The following is a 20,815-nucleotide window of genomic DNA, read 5'->3' as shown; positions in this document are numbered from 1 at the left end:
ATTTGGTTTCTTTCTGTCCGCGCTACCATAAAAAAGGGTCTTTTCTGAACCTTACAACCACTGGTATTTTATCACTCGTGACAGTGGCTTCCCCCCTTTTAACTTTTTTGATATTTTCCCAGCCAGTTTACCCTTCCCCTTCCTGTTGAGGTGAAGGCCATGCCTAGTATAATCCCACCTATTGAGAGAATCAACAGGAACCACACCAATGTGTGTCCCTGCACCCGACATAAGCAGCCGTTACAGCTCCAAATTACTCTCTTGGCAGAAGAGTTCAAATGAGGTCAGTCATGGCGCCGAAGAACAGATACAAACTCAACAGTAGTATGCTTTGATGCTGATGCAATCTTTGCCAGGTCACACTCTATACTGTACCCAGGATCTCTGTCAATACTGTTACCTGCCCCACCCACTATAACCACTAGGTTTAAAAAAATTGGTGACACGGTATTCTGATCCTAGTTCATCCTGCAAAAGTTGGCGTACACCTCTTCCATGGGAACTAACTAACAACAATACTTTCTTTCTCTTTACTGGTTTCCCTACTCCCATTCTTTTCAATTTGCTGCTTACAGTTTGTTGTGCCCTATCTACACCTGCAACTGCTTGAGGCTCACCAGTTTCTAACTGAAGCAACAGGTCAAATCTATTTTCCACATTCACTATGAAGCTGTCAGATAAAGTTCTAGGCCTATTCCTCCTGTTGCCTGTTGCCACTTCCCACCTCTCTTTACCCTTCTCCCTCCTTAACCTGTCAAGATCTCCCCTGGCCTTGTCTAACTCAGCCTGAAGGGCGGCAATTTTCCCCTCCTGTTCTAGTATCTTCCTATCTTTACTACAAATCCTACAAAACCACTGATGAGCCTCATTTACTTCCCCTATTCCCACGCCACTACAGTCTCCCACATGGAAAAAACTACAGCACCCATCATACCAAAGCTCCGACCTAACAATTGTATGGCAAGTCAAGCATTTTTCACTCATGATAAACGTAATAGTTTGTTAGGAGTAAGTCAGTTAAATTACAGATAAACATGAAAATATGGCTCCACATGTTTGGCCTATACACAACTGTGTGTAAACAAAAACAACAGTGCAAAGTTTCTGAAACAACTTAAACTTTACACTACTTTCCGGAAATGCTAGTTAAATAATGAAGAGGTATGCTACAGTTAAATTGCTGGAGAGAGCAGAGAACAACTAAACGAAATTCTATAGATTTGCTGCGGCAAAACGTAAACAGAAAATATGACTGTACGATCTTTTCACATTTTCTGCTATATTACGTAAAGAAAAATGAGACATTTAATGGTACACTTAAAAGGCACACTAATACACCTATTCACCAAGTAATCAGTAGTAAACTATACATTTTATAATCTAAAATGACTTATCTCTACGAGAACACCAAAACTGGCGCCGTTGCCTAGCTGCAGGGCTGCCAACCTTGTTTCAAAATTGGCAAGCTAATCGAGCAAATTTGGGCAAGACATGAAATACCAGAGGAATGGAAGGTCGCTGTGACATGCCCAATATATAAAAATAAAGACAAATCAGCATGTGACAAGTATAGGGGCATAGACTCAACACCTGTTATAAGATCCTCTCCAACTGCCTATTAGAATGAAACCTCTAGCAACAGACATAATTGGAGAATACCAAGGAGGTTTTCAAGCAGGATGATCAACCACAGACCAGATTTTTGTCCAAAACAGGTCTGTGAAAAAATGTACAAATACACCCGAGAGATACATCTCCTGTTCGTAGACTTCAAGAAGGCTTACGACAGTATACATAGATGTAGCCTGATCAGAACTATCACAGAGTTTGGTATACTGAAGAAATTGGTCAAACTGGTAGAGGTATGCCTAAATGACACAAAACTTAAGGTTAAGGTAGGCAGTAAAATGACAGAAAGCTTCCAAGTTTCCAGGATTACGTCAAGGAGATGAGCTATCACCTGTCTTCTTCAACGTGGCACTTAACGAGGTAATGCGGGATTTCGACAAAGAAAACTTCCAGGGCATTCAAATTGGCAATGAACACACGACATATCTGGCCTATGCAGACGACATTGCGCTATTAGCATGCGCACGAGGTGTAGGGAAGTATCCAGAACTTGGAGTTATTGGCAGCTAAGATCGGTCTACAAATTAGCTCTTAAAAGACTGAGTATATGACCATAGAGAGAAAGATCCAAAACTCTCAAGATTTAATTATGAAAATCATCAGGTATAAACATTCGAAAGAGTTCAAATATCTTGGATCAATTTTTACAGAAGCAACATCAGCTGAAGCAGAGATAAAAGCACAACTGCAGGCAGGAAACAGATGCTATCACTCTCTAGACCCTATATTAAAATGTAGAAGTGTCTCTCAACAACTAAAGCTATGGTTGTATAAGACATTAATAATGCCAGTAGTACTTTATGGTTCTCAGACCTGGAGCACTAAAACCCCTTAACCGACTGCTTACATTTGAAAGGAAGGTCTTCAGGAAAATATTTGGGCCAGTCAGAGATCAGACTACTGGAAAATCAAGAAGACGTCATAACACTGAATTAGAAGAGTTGTACAAGGAGCCTAACATCTTGGGAGTGATGAGAAGCAAAAGACTGCAATGGGCTGGACATGTAGTTAAAATGGAGGCGACAAGGTGGCCCAAAATCACAATGGACTGGATCCCGCCAGGCAGCAGACCAGTGGGAAGACCTAGAAAGAGGTGTATCGATGGAGTGTGAGAAGACTTGTTGCAGTTGGGAGTCAGGGAAAACTGGAGACAGATAGCAGAAGACAGAGACGGGTGGAGAGCTCTAACTGTGGTGGCGTGTGGTCCACTGGGCCTGATCGCATGAATGAATGAATGAAAGAAAATGTTTGCCTCAAGCAACACTTCACCAATTCTGTACCCAGTCACACCAATTAAATATCAAGGTGTAATGTTGCAAAGACACACGAAATGGAACGAATATGTAAGGCTGGGTGTAGTGAAAGCGAGTGATGGACTCTGTTTAATTGGAAGAATTTTAGGCAAGTTTAGGTCATCTATAAAGGACATGACATACAGAACACTAGTGTAATTCGTTCTTGGGTACTGCTAGTATGTCAGATTCCCTCCAGATCAAATTAAAAGAAGATACTGAAGCAATTCAGAGATGTGTTGTTAGCATACAATTATTATGGATATGCTCCATAAACTCCAATGGGGATACCTAGAGGGAAGAAGGAATAATTTTTGCTAAACATTATTGAGAAACTTTAGAGAACTGGCATAAAAAAAAACTGCAGAATGATCCTACTGTCGCCAACATACATCTTGTGAAGATAAGTCAGTTCTTATATGCAAGCATATAGACAGCCATTTGTCTGTCACTCCATTTGTGTGTGGGACAGGAAATGGAATGACTAGAAGTGGTACAAAGTAACTTCTGCTATGTGCTGTATGGTGGTGTTTGGTGTATGTAGGTGGACAAAATATGGGAGTGCCAGAAACATGTTACCATGCCTAATACAGTGTAGTACAACCATTGGGATTGAAAGGCATTCAAAACAGCTTCCAGTCGTCTTGGAATGGAGAAATAAGTCCTGTATGGTTTTCAAGGCAATCTTAATACCATTCTCCCTGCATAATAGTGGCAAGTTCAGGTAAAGTTGATGAAGGTGAGCTCTGGCCATGCACCTTGCCTCCAAAGTAGCCCAGAAAGGCTCAAGAATATTTAGATGTGGTGACTGTGATGGCCAGGGGAGTGGTAGCATTCATCCTCGTGCTCACGAAACCAGTCCTGGACAATGTGAGCTATGTCAACAAGAGCTTTGTCATCTTGGAAGACATCACCACCATATGAAAATGAACATTGTAACATGAGATGAACCTGATCAGCCAGAAGGGTCACATAATCCTTGAGAGTTATGCGACCTTGCAGAGCAACTGTGAGGCCCACGGAACATCATGATACAGCTACACAGATCACCACTGAACCCCCTCCATGTTTCTCTGTTGGGACATAAACTTAGCCAGAAGCTGAAACAAGACACATCCAACCAAATGACTTGCTTGCATTACTCCATAGTGCAGATTTTATGGCTTTAGCACCACATTTTCACGTTAAGGGTATTTGCATCACTGAAGAGTGGTTTTGGAATTCCAGCCTTCCCTGCAGTTCTCTACTTCTAAAGCTCTCTTCATGTTTTTATGCTGACAGTGTTAGCAAGTGCGATATTCAGTTCAGCAGTGACTTTTATAGTCGTCGTCCCCTTATTTTCCATCACTATCTTCGTCTGTGACAGTCTGCCACAATTACACAACACACACGTTCGTTAGCATCACCTGCCATATGAGCACCAACAATTTGCCCACGTTTGCATTCACTTAGTTCAGATGTAATGCACTCTCAACTACACACACCACTGTTGTGAACACAATGGCACTTTCCACGTATTGAGGAAATGGCACAGGTGACGTTCTTGAACAAATATAACGGCACAATCTGCAGCCTTGGCCAGCATCTACTTTTTTTTTTTTAAAGCATGCATTTCTTGTGGCTTTTCCATATTTTTGTTAAACCCTGTAGATGTACCAACCAAAAGTCTGACTTCTTTTCTGAAGATTGCTGACTTGATTCTGCATTAATGTTTCTTTCTGTCAGTACTAAATAATCTTCTAAATTCTGTTTCTGTTGGTCCATGTTGTCAGTGTTGACAATTGCATTTAAATTGTGCTGAATCTGTTGAAATGACATGGTGACTTCCAATAAACAGGACTCATTCAACCATAGTTGATTAGCGTAGTAAACATGTTTAAAGCCTGATATTGATACCAGAAGTTCACAACTTTGTTGTGTACAACATCAGTACCCTTTGTTTGAGGATACCTTATATTCTTACATATTGTAAATGTTTTTAATTCCTTTAAAGCACTGCTTAGATCTAAAATTATTATTGTATTGGAGTATGTATGTTTGAGAGTACAGCATGTTTTTAGTTTTTGCAGTGCAGAATGAGAGTTAATTGCTCGTTTAGCTTAAAATTTATCAGTTAATTATATTAAATTTTTGTTTCATTAGGTGGTCGTGGTCGTGGCGGCGGCGGCGGCGGCGGCGGCGGCAGCGGCGGCGGCGGCGGCGTCAGCATCATCAGCGTCAGCAGTGGCGGTGATGTTGGCAGCGATGTTGGTGATGCAGACGATGAAGATGACGATGAAGAAGAAGAAGACGACGATGATGATGATTACTATGAGGATGATGATGTTGTATATTATTATTATGATGAAGATGATGAAGATGATGATGATGATGATGATGATGATGATGTGTCTGATGAAGTTTCTCCTTTCATGAAGAACGTTGGAACCCAACTGAATCTTGCAAGTCCACTAGCAGGGCAGGAGCTTGTTCGCAGCACAAGACCATTACATGTTTTTCCCAAATATAGTCTTCACCTGGAAGATGAATACTCGGGAAAGAAGATCCGAACAAGCAAGACAAGTATGTAGTTTATAACAGTTTATTAGAAATTGCACGCCAGAATGAAATTTTCACTCTGCAGCTGTGTGTGTGTGTGTGTGTGTGTGTGTGTGTGTGTGTGTGTGTGTGTGTGTGTGTGTGTGTGTGCTGATGCAAAACTTCCTGGCATATTAAAACGGTGTGCTGGACTGTGACTCGAACTCGGGACCTTTGCCTTTTGTGGGCAAGTGCTCTACAACTGAGCTACCCAAGCACAACTCACACAACCTGTCCTCACAGCTTCAATTCTGCCAGAGAACATGTCCGCAAAAGGCAAAGGTCCCAATTTCGAGTCTCTGGCTGGCACACCGTTCTAATCTGCCAGGAAGTTTCAGGAATTGTAGAGTTTTCTGTGAATCTCATTTCTGTGCAAGAATATCAATTTGCATGCAATGCTATATGGTTGATTCGTGTTGAGTTGTATTGTGGTGGGAGAAATGCTATAATAATCAGATGTAATTGCATTGAATATTGTGGAAGTAATTTTCTCACGTCTTTTATTTCAGAAACACAGCTGGCACAATTTGAAGAGATTCCTCGTCCAAAAGGAACCATTAAGCAAAGACCACCCTTGCCAAGTGTAACTGGACTTATAAGAACAGCAACAATCTTTCCTGAAATAAAAGTTCAGGGAAGCAATATGTTTGAAACCAGTGCCTACAAGTACCCAAACCATATTGTTCCACTTCATGAAACTTCTACTAACAAAGTCAAATCACGAAGCCTGAGAGATATTGATCTTTACAAGGGACATGGCTTTCGTGTTGGGTGGGGTCCAGGTGGTGTGCTTCTAATTTTAACTACACAGAAGTCTGCATCTACTGTAGCTTTAGAAGCTGAATTACAGAACCTGGATAAATACTTGAAAGGCAGGTCTGATGATGACAACTCTAAACAGATAGTGCAGAGAATTTGCTTGAGGGGGGGAAGAAAGTTGGCAAAAGAAGAAAGTCGCATTTCATATGAAAATGAGTTAAGGGTGAGTAGACGTACATTGATGCTATGTCACACTCATGGTAAAGAGTTGGGTGTTAATTTTAAGCTGAAATAATAAATTTTCAGTTCTGTTTCAATCATTCTTAAGCAAATACTAACAATCAAATGAGGTTTCTTATTGTTGTTACTACTACTGTTTACCATTCACAAATTCAGACACTGAGTTGTAGCTAAATGTAAAATGCCTTGTTGAAATTAAATTTTGAAGTAGCCCTTACATGTGAAGTTAGTCTGTCGATGAAGGTTAAGATTGCTGCTGCTGCTGCTGCTGCTGTTGTAATTGCAGGTTCAAAAATTTTCTAGAATAAAGTATTAGTTAATGCACAAACACAAAATATGTTTAGATGGTGACTTCTGACAAAGCTTTTTGCAACATAGTACTAGTTGAACTTGTTATTATAACATGTGTGCATGTGAAAAAGCTTGCTTGAATTATAACTTATAACTAGCTTAAGATTAGAAAGTTCCTACATAGCTTCTGCATAAGAGTACTTGTTAGGATTAAAAACCTCTCATTTATTAGTGCTGAAACTTTATTTTCACAGGAATATTGGGGAAAGCATTTAAAAGTGATGCTGAAATGCAGTGAATTCTATAAAGACCGAAAGATACCAGGCATCAGACCCATTCCAGGAAGTTCATCTGTCACTTTGCATGGTAGCCTGAGATCGAAAGATGATTCTCAGGAAAGGGAATATCCTTACAATGTGTGGAATCTGTGTGATGCACTTTGGGGTGAGCTACCGGAATATGGTTAGTATCCAGCACTGCTACGATTATTTAAATTACAGAAAATGATACTACAATCATCATTCTTCATGTAATACATTTGATTTAAATTTAGTATTAGAAATTGAAATATAGCAACCTACTACTACTACTACTGCTACTATAGTTATTATCATTATTATTATTATTATTATTATTATTATTATTATTATTATTATTATTATCCCCTTCTAAGTAATTCCTTTTGGCAGCTATACATCTGGCAGAGTCGTTCTCAGTCTTGGTATCAGTGCTGAAAGGCTTAAACTGGTGGGGCCTTTAACATGTCAATAACACTCTTTTGAATGTTCTCCAGATTCCTAAAATGACATCCTTTTAGGAAATTTTCAATCCAAGGGGGGGGGGGGGGGGGGAAGGGGGAAGAAATGAGTTGCAAGGACTGAGGTGAGGTGAATAGCGGGTCTCATAAAACAAAAATTCCATGATAAAATTGGTCGTGTGACATGGGGTGTTTTCATAATGCAGCATCCACTTGTCTGCAGTGTCCGGTGTCAATTCACCCCTTTCCTTAGCCTTTCGAGGACATCTTTGCAAAACACTTGGTTGCCATTTTGTGCTGGAGGAACAAATTCTCACAAGAGCACACATGCATTTGACGTTTTCGTCAGTTTTTAATGTTGAAGGTCTCCCTGAGCAAGATTCACCTTCAGTTTTTTTGCTGGCCTTCCAAAAACAATTTGTGCCAGTGAAGAAAATGAGCTCTTGATAAGGAATGTTACCCACAGGCCTGTTGCAACTTTCCAGAAATCATTCCCATGGAATCCCAAAGTTTAACACAAAACTTGATGGCAAAACATAGCTCTAAATTATGCAGTTCATTTTCATAACACACAACAAAACAAAACTTCACTGATGGGGCTCTCAAAAATCAAGTGGTGGCTGTACGGACTCTTGAAGGTGCAAGCTACCACAGATTCTATAATTTTTAATTTTAGATTATACGATACTTTACTACAGTGTACTGCACTGCACTACAATACACACTGTTGTTATAATACAAGGTGAAAACAAACCTTCTTTCTCATTTTGTTTTGTATTGTTAACTGCTTGCAGACATAGGTATAACTCTTGAATTACAGCGACTGTACTGCCATGCCACTTTTATTCTTTTTACCCCTTACAGAGTGTAGAGATTAGGACGACACTGACTGTCAGGGTCTCAGAAAAAATCATGGTTCTCTTGTGGCTCCAGCAGTGGCTTGTGGTTAGACATTCTGACTTCCTGTGTCTCATTGTCACAATGGATGTTTCTTGCAGTCTTTCTCTTGGCCAGGTAGGTTGCAGCATCTGATGCTTCATTCAGAGTGTACTAAAGCTCCTAATTCATTAGGCTGTATACTATTGTATTCCAAAGATGATGCATCCTGGTATGTAACATCTTGTCCATAGGCACACTCTCAGATGATGTGATTTTGCAGTGCCAATTTCTCCACATGCCCAAGTGTCTGGATTGCATTGGTATATTTATAGGGAATAAGCTGGATATGTTCTGTGGCTTGGCAGTGAGTGTTGCTTCCTTGGTCTGCAAAAAGTAAGACTTTGCGATCTTACCTGTAAATTTGGAACAAACTCACAATATCACCCTGCTTTGTTCTGTCCCAAATTTATTGCCATTCTCTATCAATACAATCCTTTATTTCTTGTTTTGATTAGGTTCATGTGCCCAGCATCTCCTCCAAATCGTTTTAGACGTTCCTGGCTTTTTGAGCCTGTATGCTATCCCCGTAGCCCCAGTAGTGATTAAGATTGAGTGATGGTTTCAGACAACAGTACCAAGATGAATGGTCCAGCATTGCCCATACAGAGTTGTTTGGTTTCGTGGCTGAACCACAGGCTCCACAGATGCCGTATGAATTTGCACTACCTTCCGTTGGCATAGGCTAGGAGGAAAGTGAGCACGCGTTCCTCACTCAGTTGTGTTTGTATTTCTGAAGCTTTCCAGTCACCAACATTACTGTTGTGCACATGACAAGATTGTTTTAGGTTATTCTCTTGGTTTGTGATTCAGGGTTTGTTCACACACTGTTGAAAATTCTTTTGGCTTTACATTTGCTTTTCCTCTTGTTTTGCCTTTCTGAATGTTTTCAGCTTGTCAGCCACCTGGGTAGTGCATTATTAAAGTGACAGTGAAACTGATCCATCATTACAAGCTATTTCACACACAAGAGTCAGAGTCGTCTGGAGATCAAGCAGAATGCGGAGCTGATCTGAACCACGGACATACAGCCTGTCAGTTGTTCTCCTGTGGGGTAAACTTTGCCCTCGCCCCCTACCATCTACAGTCTGATAACACTGTTAATGGATGGGAAAACTACCTGTGTAGATTTGTGCTGTACTTCAAGGTAAGAAATGTATGATATCGCATAGTCCAGAGTGCTATGTTACTTATCAGTAGCAGTAGTCTTTATGAAACTGTCCAGAAGTTGCATCTGCACTCTGACCCTGAGGCATTAGAATTTACTGAACTTAGCAATCAGCCGAATGAGCATTTCTGCCTTCAAACTCGTACTGTGGCAATGCTGTTACAATTTGACCAATATGGAAACATAGTGATGGGTCTTTCACAAACTGAATAGCAGATTTGCAAGGCCTCGACCATAAATGCAAGTTTGACTTTACTAATTGTGGGGTCTCTTATGCCGATTCATTTAATCAGAAACATTGTTTTCAGATAAGCTCTCAACAAGGAGATGCAGTCCAAAGTTTTGAAATCACTATACCCAGATTTAAGCACAATTGCAAATGTTGCCAAAACATTTGAGGTGTTGGCAGCAGCTCAAAATGCATTTTCAAATAGTTGGCAAATAAGCCAGCTCTTGGCTGTGTGCCAGCTGGTTCATCCCCTGGATGATGCTTGGGAGGGGGGTGTGTGTCCTGGGTAAGTAAAGGGTTTTTGCTCCTGGCTGGATTTTAGTGGATGTGGTAAATAGAAGCAACCTAGCCATGCATTGACATAGATAACGTTCTTTGGATAATAAGATATGTTCTCCCTCAATGTCATATTCGCTCCCATTGATGCTTAAGTCATGTCGTAATGTTGCTCGGCCCATGAGCATTGCTAGTATTTGTATTTTTTCAACACATTAAATCTGTCGTAAGTGAGGGAACTTAGCAACAGTGTACTTGGACAGGTAAACAGCACTGTGGGCTGATGTGCTGGAGTTTGCCAATACACTTTGCAGCAGTAACTGACCCAGCATCAGTATTCACTTTAACTCCATCTAGGCAGAACCTGGCCAGATGCCTAATAAACTCCAGATTGAGTTGGGTATTTTGACCCGATTCCATGTGGATACGAGAGGTGTAGTTTCTCTGATTACCTGGGAAATCTATCAGTGTTTGGTTGCCCATCCATCTCCAGCTGCCCTAGTGGCATTTTCATATAGCTGGCAAGAGATAGCTTTGGGAGGGTAAATTACTGTATGGGTTAAATAGAACAATGTGAACTGCAAATCACATTGTTCATTGTAAATTTGACATCATCTGTAAATATTTTTGACTTTGGTGTGTTAACCACATTTGGTTTCCAAGCATTGGATGAGGTGAACCTAGCATCCAGATAAGTACCATTCCGGGACTTGGAATCATTATCACAGAATTATAAGCAGTTAATTCAAGCAACGTTGGATTCAGGCCAAATGGTTTGAATTGCATATTTCACTCAAGCAGTCCACTGTGCTTGAATTTTATCGTGAATGGCCATTTCTATTTGCAATGTGACATTCACTGAAAGTTTAGTTGGACAGGTAACAGGAATTGGGCATCATTGTGCCAGTCTCAGCTAGTCATCGGTCATCTCCCACTGTCGTAGAGAAGGAAGCAAATGGGGTCAAACAGAGTTTATGGCCATTTTAAGGCTGCGATTGATGCACAAAATCAGGCCGACATTTCCCCAATTCCTCTACTAGAGGAACGACTGACATTTCCCCAGTTCCTCAACTAGAGGAACTTCTAGAAAAGTTAACAGAGGACAGTGATTTTTGAAGATTGATCAACAGAAAGGAATCTTCCGGTCAACAGGATAAAAACTGTGTGTTACACCAAATGTTTTTGGAGTGGGAAATTCAAAGAAGAGAATACAAATTCCAAGTTATTGGGTTACATACTAATAAGGATCACAAGTAATCAGTGAATAATAAAGTAACAATAGTGGCTGTGGCCATGCCAAAGAAGAAACGCTGACGTGCACTTGATGTGGTGGGCTCCTTGTCAACTGGTGAGGCTGCTTGGCTTTGTCAATCTGCATCCAGGCCAATGGCAGTAATGCAACCCCAACCACAAGGATGCACTGGTGAAGACGACGATGGCACCACTGACTCTGATGACCAGCAAAGTCGATGCTAGAGCAGCAGACAGAGGAATTGGTGCTAAATTCCCTGACTCGTGGGTGGCCGAAATTTCCCATTAATGGTGGGAGATACCGGCCACTGGCAGGAGGACAGGGAAAACTGCCTGACCCAAAGAAGATGGAGCAGCAGGAGACACATGTGCAGTGCAATGCGTGACATAGTTGGAAAAGTAACTGCGGTCCTGAGAGCCATCGTGACTGCAGAGAAGGCTGCATTTGTGGTGGCCTGCCGCCAGCTGCAGCAACTGTGTGCAGAACTAGCCCACAACCACGTGTCCCTGCTTCTGCCCCAGCTGTGTTGCAGAGGGAGAAAAAAAAGGTGCTGCCAAGCAGACGATCACCCCCCCCCCCCCCCCCCCCTCTGGCAACTGCAGAAATGCAAGAAGCCTCTGGTGTGGCACCTGACAAGAAGATGGAAGTAGATGAATGGGTAAATAACCTAACAGCCACTGCTGCCTTCAGAGAGAGGCTACTGCAGGCTGGAGTGAACATTGATGAGCGTGGCACAAACAGCTGCACCACACAGTAGATGTTGCTCCATACATCCCTACTAGCAGTGAAGCAATGCCACCAAAGCCTCACTGCCTGACCTTGTGATGGGTGGGGAGCTACAGTGGCCCCCAGATGCAAGATGATGACACCAGGGAATGGAGCAGCAGCTGACTTGAGTCTGCTGCCGTGCCAAGTCACTGATAAATTGCAGTAGAGGTGGCCCCAATAGTAGTGCATTGTGCAATAGCACAGATTTGGACTGACGTCGTTATGACAAACAGATGGCTCTGACAATGGTATTGAGGTGCGTTATACCCATTACTAACATAACCTACCCTTGCATATGTTGCAGATAGCAAGAAATCTGTTCCTACTCTTACTGCTTGATCAGATGCTTGCAGAGGATTTTTGCCATGGCACTTGTTTCCCACCTGTCCTTAAACCTGCTGTTCAATCATTTTCATCTACTTTCTATCCCCAGAAGGGCCCGTATAAATGGGTAATCATACAAAGATCTATGGATGACAGCACAGTCCTGTGTCCTGTGATACCTAGATTCATGTAACCAACAAACACAGAGTTGATAGAATTTTTGTGGTGTTCACCATGCTAGTGTGGGCGTGGAGGGGTTCCACTTACATTAAAAAAGTATTGTGTATGTAGAATGACAGACACAAATCTCAGTCCATTAGGAATCAATGTTCAGCATGTGGTTGCAGTGACTTGTAGTCGTAGGATTATTCGCGACAAAGAAAAGTGATCACAGCAGATCATGCACAGCTTGTATGCTGGTTGTAGGGAAGTGAGTATTCGATTGTTTGTGTGGGTCGAAGGCAAGTCTACAATAGTCAGTAACTCATTCTTTGATATGATTGGTACTTTTAACTGTGTGGTATTTGTGTCATTATTGGAATTGAATGTAAAGCCAGAGTAACAGTTCTTCCATGTGAATTTTACATGTTGACAGACTGTGCTCTGCAAATTCTTTGTTCCGCTCCATTCACTTGTTGTAATTTAACCCATATCCTTTGACCACGCATGTCTGTGTGCATGTTTGTTTTATCACATGCATATTATTTGTTCACAAAGTTGGCGTTGCGTTCATGTAATGGTTAAAAACTTTGTGTGCTTTGACATTTTTTTCAATGAAGTATTTGATTGCTTTGAGTATAATTTTATGTGACATTCTGTGATCCAGGTTCCTTTCGATGTTTCAGTACATATTGAGACATTTGTTCTTGCACATTTTCATATGCTATATTCCGATTGTAGGATTCATGAACAAATCCAACAAGAAACAGTACTTCTAGACATTTAAGGAATCACATTCTGTTGATTTTCTGTGCACACTACAATGAAATAAGGGAGAAAAATTGCCTTTTACAGGGTATGTGGCTATGATGATGATACTGCACATCGTGGAAGAAACGATTTAAGTAATCATGTGAAGTGCAGTAAACACATAAGGTACATTAAATTGAAGGGAGATAACAACAAAATAACATGTTTTTTTGCCAAGTCTGGAAACGTTAACAGTAATTTAAGTAGGATCGAGTGTCCGTTTACTTCCTGTTTGGTGGGACACAATGTGCCCTTAAGTGTGGCAGTGCATATGGTGCAGGTGTTCCAGTTTCTTTGGCTCTTGTCTGTGTTACGTTCAACAAGTTTTATTGTGTAAAGCCTTTTTCAGTTATTGCATATCTGCTTAATTTATCAAGGAAGTCCTGTTTTGTATGTTCCAAACCAATATTCACCATGCCTGCAGCTTTTCAACATGGATTTCTTCTTGATCGTTATGATCATTGGCCTATGTTGTGAGTAGATGTGATTTCATTGAAGTAGCCTGTTTAAAGCATGAATTGTATTTTGTTGCCCAGAAGTATTATTATTTGAGTTGAGCTGGGGTAGGTCGAAAACGGTTAGATTTTTTGGTCGAGCATGAGTTTTACTGATAGCCCTTTTCAAAATTTGGCAGGAGTGCACACCTCTCAACTTGCATCATGGTGCTATTAACAAGGGTAAATGTTGATGTTAAAATAGCTCGATGTTTGATACAATAAATACGGAACATTTTATTCATTGCTTGAGCATTGTTATGATGTGTTGTTCTGATACTGAACCTCTCCTTCCATTCCAAACTTTCCTAGCTGCCTAATCTTGTCACCTGGTAGCCCTGCACTGCACATGAATAAGTGATAAACCTGTGCTTTTCTTAAAAATCATTTTGACCAAAGTTCAAATGGCTAACAGATTTTTGTCAAGAATAGAAAGTTCTCCTTTGGACTTCGAATACATTTAAACATTGAGTGTTAATAAGAATATGTAGTGAGTTCGTAAAGAAAGGGAATAGGCATAACATTAAATAGAATCTACAGATAATAAAAGATGGTGTAATGTTTGAATGAATGCAGAATCAGGCTTCAGTGAAATGTACCGTACATAATAACGCGAGTCTTCAGCACTTCCCAGATGATGCCAGACCAAAAACTATAGTATATGAAAAACAGTGAAAAGTTTAGAATTCATCGATTGTCTTAAATACCCAAAAACTTCAACAGAAGTTTGTTTTTGTGTTCCGTATCAGAATCCCTTGTCTTATTTTATTTGTAGTAAATACTTTCTTATGTTACAGTGTCACCAACTAATTCACATCATAATCTCATGCAGCGGAAACAGTATTTGGGTGACTGGCTGACATTTGTTTATCAGAACACTTTGTTGAAGCAGCATGATGGAAAACTGTATTCTCCAAAATCTGGAAATGACTGTTATTTAGAGGACATTTGGAATCTGGTAACTGGAAACATGATAAAGGAAGCGTGTAATTTGGCAAGGGAAAATGGTGAGTGCATAACCTTTCTGCAATTTCATGTCAGGTACTTTTTGACTAGTTAAACTTTTTCACAAAGCTCAATCTGTACTATATAGTTTTTATACTTGTGTCTCAAACCACTGGTTTTAAAGTATTGAAGCGTATTTGGTTTAGGGTGTGTGTGTAATACATACTGTTAGTAGTTATTCATATATTGAAGATTGGAGCTTTAGTCACCAGTAAACTTGAGGGAGGAAGTAAGACAACATGGTGCAGTTACATGCCTTATATGCTGCTTGTTAATTTGTTGTGAGACTTGAATTTGCAAAACAGTATCCTGCTTACTTTCTTAAATAAACAGATCACTTGTGAAGGAACATCAGCAGCCGAAGGAAAACAAATTGGAAACGTATTCCCAGGTGAACGTACTTGTGAGATAGACATTAAAACATGTCCAGAAACATAAAAGTCATTAGTTGAAGTTTGTTTATATATATAAAATTTTCCAAATGCAGCTTGTTAGTATATTGCAATAAATATGAACAATACTGCATTAAATATCATGGGCCACCGCTGCTTTAAAATTGGAAGTAACTGCACAAGGTAGGAAATAAACTTTTTGTATCCTGCAAATGAAAGCAGGGGTTATTTGGAGGTTTTCCCATCATTAAAACTGGTCATAATCTTCAAATTTGATGATAAGCTGTTGCCTTATTGAAATATTGTAAAGTTTCCACAGCACCATTAGATGCAATGCCCGAGAACCTATCAGGCAAAGTGTAGGTAGTTTCCTTGCTCCATCCTAGTGTCGGTGTGTCTGTCTTTCTGTTAAATTATGATAGTCGTTAATACAAATAATTAATTTTTACCTGTTCATAGTTCAGAGATGAAAATTCAGTATCTCTTACACCCAACTATTTTTAAGTTGATATTGCTCACATTAAAATTTTTAACTGTCTAGTAATAACAGAAAACTTTGATACATTTTTATTTTATTTTTTTACATAAAACTATATGTCAGTAAACTTACTCTTTTCCACATAAAGTTTGCAGATAGTTGTAGCAGAAAGGTTGTGGATTCAGTGACACTGGCCAGGGAAATAGTAGGAGATAACAGTTTTGTAAAGGAAAGTTCTCAAGGATACGAAACAAAAAAATCTTCATATGATGTGGTGCTGGTGGTTTTACTTCTTTGGTCCTTCGTGTGACCACAGACTTCCTTGTAAACATCTTAGTTACTAAGGAATGACATTTAGATTTAGTGAGCAGTGCGTAAGAATTTGATTGAGTTTAGAGACCTAAAAAAATTTAAGGAAGTAACGGAAAAGTTGAACAACGGCCAAAAGATGATACAAATCTTGGCTCTTCTGTTAGGCTAGTACTTTATTAGTCCATCATCTTACAATAGTTACACAATGGGTGTGGTTAACAGTTTTAAACTGCACTATGTTCTTCAAAATGTTGTGTGTTGCCATCAGGAAGAACTGATACGTTCTTCCATGTACTGAAACAGTGTATTAAGTTAAATCAGGGTATTGACAAAGATGTTATTGGAAGATAACTGCAACAAAGGTCTTTAGGAATTTGTGATTTATTGCATGCTTCAGTTATGAACACACCTCTGAAAGAGGGTAATAGGAAAAATGACCTTGAAGTATTACTCGGTTCTTTCAATTTGACACCTATTATTGATTTTCCTACTCGGGTGGTAAAGGATAGCAGCTCACTGATAGATAACTTCTTTATAGACCAAGATAAGTTAAACCAAATAAATGCTCAGCCTGTTGAGAATGGTCTTGCTGATCATGGTGCACAGCTAGTTACAATATATGACATAGCTCCATTCAGCAATACTAAACAGTCCTCCAAAGTAGTACGTGCAGTCAACGATTTAACAATTGCAAATTTCAGGGAAAGCCTACAGCAGTTAGACTGGGATGAGGTGTACCGTGAACCTGATGCCAATTTAAAATATAATTTATTTCATGACACTTTTGTAAATGCATTTGAAAACTGCTTCCCCAAGAAAATAGTTAAATATACTCGTAAGAAACCTTGTAACAAACCATGGCTTACTAAGGGTATAAAAATATCTTGTAACTGGAAAAGGGAAATGTATCTGACAGCAAGAAAGAGTAGTGACCCAGAAACTATCAAAAATTATAAAAACTACTGTGTTATATTAAGAAAAGTTATTAAAAAATCCAGGAGTATGTGTATCATGTCGGACATCAGCAACTCTGATAATAAAATTAAAACAATTTGGAATATTATTAAAAGAGAAACAGGTCAACCAAGAGCACAGGAAGACAGTATTACCATCAAATTGAATGAAAGCTTTACGAACAAAAAGTCAGAAGTTGAAAATATTTTTAATAATCATTTTCTAAATGTTGTGGATATAGTAGGATCCAGGTGTTCATTAGAAGATGCTAGGCTGTTAATGGAAGAGGCCATACCAATGCAATTTGATACAATTGAAATCTCACCCACTTCTCCCTCTGAAATTAGGAAAATAATAAACTTGCTTAAAAGCAAAAACTCACATGGAATTGATGGCATTTCCAGCAAAATACTAAAAGCTTGTTCTCAACAGGTAAGTAAGATTCTCAGCCACCTGTGTAATAGCTCTCTGGAACAGGGCATTTTCCCTGATAGACTGAAATATGCTATTGTTATACCTTTGCATAAAAAGGGGGATAGATCTGATGTCAACAATTACTGTCCAATCTCCCTTCTAACAGCTTTATCCAAAATCTTTGAGAAAGTAATGTATTAAAGAGTAGCTTCACATATCTGTAAAAATGAAGTACTAACAAAATGTCAGTTTGGTTTCCAGAAAGGTTTTTCAACAGAAAATGTCATATATGCTTTCACCAGTCAAATTTTGAATGATCTGAATAACCGAACACCACCCATTGGGATTTTTTGTGATCTCTCAAAGGCTTTTGATTGTGTAAATCATGAAATTCTGCTAGACAAGCTCAAGTATTGTGGCATGAGTGGGACAGTGCACAAATGGTTTAATTCGTACCTAACTGGAAGAGTGCAGAAAGTTGAAATAAGTAGTTCTCGTAACATGCAAAGATCAGCACATTCCTCAAACTGGGGAACTATCAAGAATGGGGTTCCACAAGGGTCAGTCTTGGGTCCTTTGTTGTTCTTATTATATATTAATGGCTTGCCATTCTGTATTCATGAAGAGGCAAAGTTAGTTCTCTTTGCTGATGATACAAGTATAGTAATCACACCTGAGAAACAAGAATTAACTGATGAAATTGTCAATACTGTCTTTCAGAAAATTACTAAGTGGTTCCTTGTAAACGGACTCTCACTGAATTTTGATAAGACACAGTACATACAGTTCCGTACAGTGAATGGTATGATGCCATTAATAAATATAGACCTTAATCAGAAGCATATAGCTAAGGTAGAATATTCCAAATTTTTAGGTATGTCCATTGATGAGAGATTAAATTGGAAGAAACACATTGATGATCTGCTGAAACGTTTGAGTTCAGCTACTTATGCAATAAGGGTCATTGCAAATTTTGGTGATAAACATCTCAGTAAATTAGCTTACTACGCCTATTTTCACTCATTGCTTTCATATGGCATCATATTTTGGGGTAATTCATCACTGAGGAATAAAGTATTTATTGCACAAAAGCGTGTAATCAGAATAATAGCTGGAGTCCACCCAAGATCATCCTGCAGACATTTATTTAAGGATCTAGGGATATTCACAGTAGCTTCTCAGTATATATACTCTCTTATGAAATTTGTTATTAACAACCAAACCCAATTCAAAAGTAATAGCAGTGTGCATAACTACAATACCAGGAGAAAGGATGATCTTCACTATTCAAGATTAAATCTAACTTTGGCACAGAAAGGGGTGAATTATACTGGCACTAAAGTCTTTGGTCACTTACCAAATAGTATCAAAAGTCTGACAGATAACCAACAAGTATTTAAGAAGAAATTAAAAGAATTTCTGAATGACAACTCCTTCTACTCCATAGAGGAATTTTTAGATATAAATTAAGGAAAAAAACCAAAAATATTAAAAAAATTAAAAAAATAAAAATAAAAAATAAAGAAAAACAAAAAAACACAAAAAATAAAGTTGTTATATTAACTTAAGTATGTTGTTAAATTAACCTAATTATGTCATGTATTGGAAAATTCGACTCGTTCCACATCATTACGAAATATCGTATTCATGATCCATGGACCTAGTATTAATCTAATCTAATCTGTCATCCAGTTACAGCACTGTAAATGGCATCACGAACTGCTTAAGTCGCATAGTCCATATTTGTATAAAATACAAATAATCATGATCGCACTGAAATTCCATGTTGATGAGAGTTTAAATAAATTATGAAGAACAAGTTACCATTTGAAAACAGTGCTGTTACAGCATGTGCAATAATGATTGGTGTTCATAAGCCTTGCAGTTAGAGGGGTGGTGTACGTAGGTTATTGTTATTCACTAATACAATACAGTTCAACAATAATTAATAAGACAATTCAATAGTACAATGTTTTTAAAAGGATTATTATAATTTATTATTATATGAAGGGTGTTTTGCTTATGTGTCTGCCCAATACATCATTCTTTCACATATTTTGTTCTCTCTCTCTCTCTCTCTCTCTCTCTCTCTCTCTGTGTGAGTGTGTGACCACTCTTCCTGTGGTACTAGTGTTCCAAGGTTCTGACATAGGTGAATATGACTTCAGTTTCTGCACCCTGACCGAGCGAGGTGGCGCAGTGGTTAGCCCACTGGACTCGCACTCGGGAGGATGACGGTTCAATCCCGTCTCCAGCCATCCTGATTTAGGTTTTCCGTGATTTCCCTAAATCGCTTCAGGCAAATGCCGGGATGATTCCTTTGAAAGGGCACAGCCGATTTCCTTCCCCATCCTTCCCTCACCTGAGCTTGCGCTCCGTCTCTAATGACCTCGTTGTCGACGGGACGTTAAACACTAATCTCCTCCTCTGCACCCTGAAATGAAACAAAACCCTTGCTGTAGCCCTTTTATTGACCCTCATTTGTAGTCTGATTTGTAGGTCTTACAGTATTTTGGTTTTCAGTTTTCATTAATTTTGTTTAAAGTCATCTACCATAATTTGGAGTTCCCTCGTATCTCCCTTAATTTCTGTGATTCATTTGATGTTGCTATTACTTTCCACAATTTTTCTATTATTCTCTTACAAATTCTGTTTTCAGGTGTTCTCATTCTCCTATTCTGATTAATTCGAAGCTATTCTCCAATGCTCATTTATTTGATACTGTTTATTTATGCCTGTCCTAATTATTCTTCTTTCTATCTTTAGTATTTTGTCAGTTTATGCTGTATTAATTGTCTCACAGGTGGTTTCAGCTGTGTAAGTTATTTCTGGCTGTGTAACTATTTTATAATGTCTTAATCATCTATCTTGACACTGGTGGGGAGGCTTGCATGCCTTAGTGATACAGATAGCCGTACCGCAGGTGCAACCACAACGGAGGGGTATCTGTTGAGAGGCTAGACAAACTTGTGGTTCCTGAAGAGGGGCAGCAGCCTTTCCAGTAGTTGCACGGGCAACAGTCTGGATGATTGACTGATCTGGCCTTGTAACATCAACCAGAACAGCCTTGCTGCACTGGTACTGTGAATGGCTGAAAGTAAGGGGAAACTACAGCTGTAATTTTTCTTGAGGACATGCAGATTTACTGTATGGTTAAATGATGGCATCCTCTTGGGTAAAATATTCTGGAGGTAAAAATAGTTCCCCATTTGGATCTTCAGGTGGGGGCTACTCAGTAGGACATTGCTATCAACAGAAACAAAACTGGCATTCCACGGATTGAAGTGAGGAATGTCAGA

General features: G+C 39.3%; 1 protein-coding gene across 3 annotated transcripts in view; it reads left to right on the top strand.

Annotated features, from left to right (window-relative positions):
* LOC124721137 (nuclear pore complex protein Nup98-Nup96-like) overlaps positions 1-20,815 on the top strand; it is a 229,336-nt gene that overhangs the window by 134,295 nt on the left and 74,226 nt on the right. For all 3 annotated transcript variants that reach the window (XM_047245955.1, XM_047245953.1, XM_047245954.1), the window contains 4 exons: positions 5,064-5,483; positions 6,008-6,480; positions 7,043-7,250; positions 14,759-14,968. In XM_047245955.1, coding sequence (XP_047101911.1) covers positions 5,064-5,483; positions 6,008-6,480; positions 7,043-7,250; positions 14,759-14,968 — 1,311 coding nt within the window. The remainder of the gene's footprint in view (positions 1-5,063; positions 5,484-6,007; positions 6,481-7,042; positions 7,251-14,758; positions 14,969-20,815) is intronic.

The sequence above is a fragment of the Schistocerca piceifrons genome, chromosome X, assembly GCF_021461385.2.
Source record: "Schistocerca piceifrons isolate TAMUIC-IGC-003096 chromosome X, iqSchPice1.1, whole genome shotgun sequence".
In the NCBI taxonomy this organism is placed as follows: Eukaryota; Metazoa; Arthropoda; class Insecta; order Orthoptera; family Acrididae; genus Schistocerca; species Schistocerca piceifrons.
This window is presented reverse-complemented; position numbering and strand designations above follow the sequence as displayed.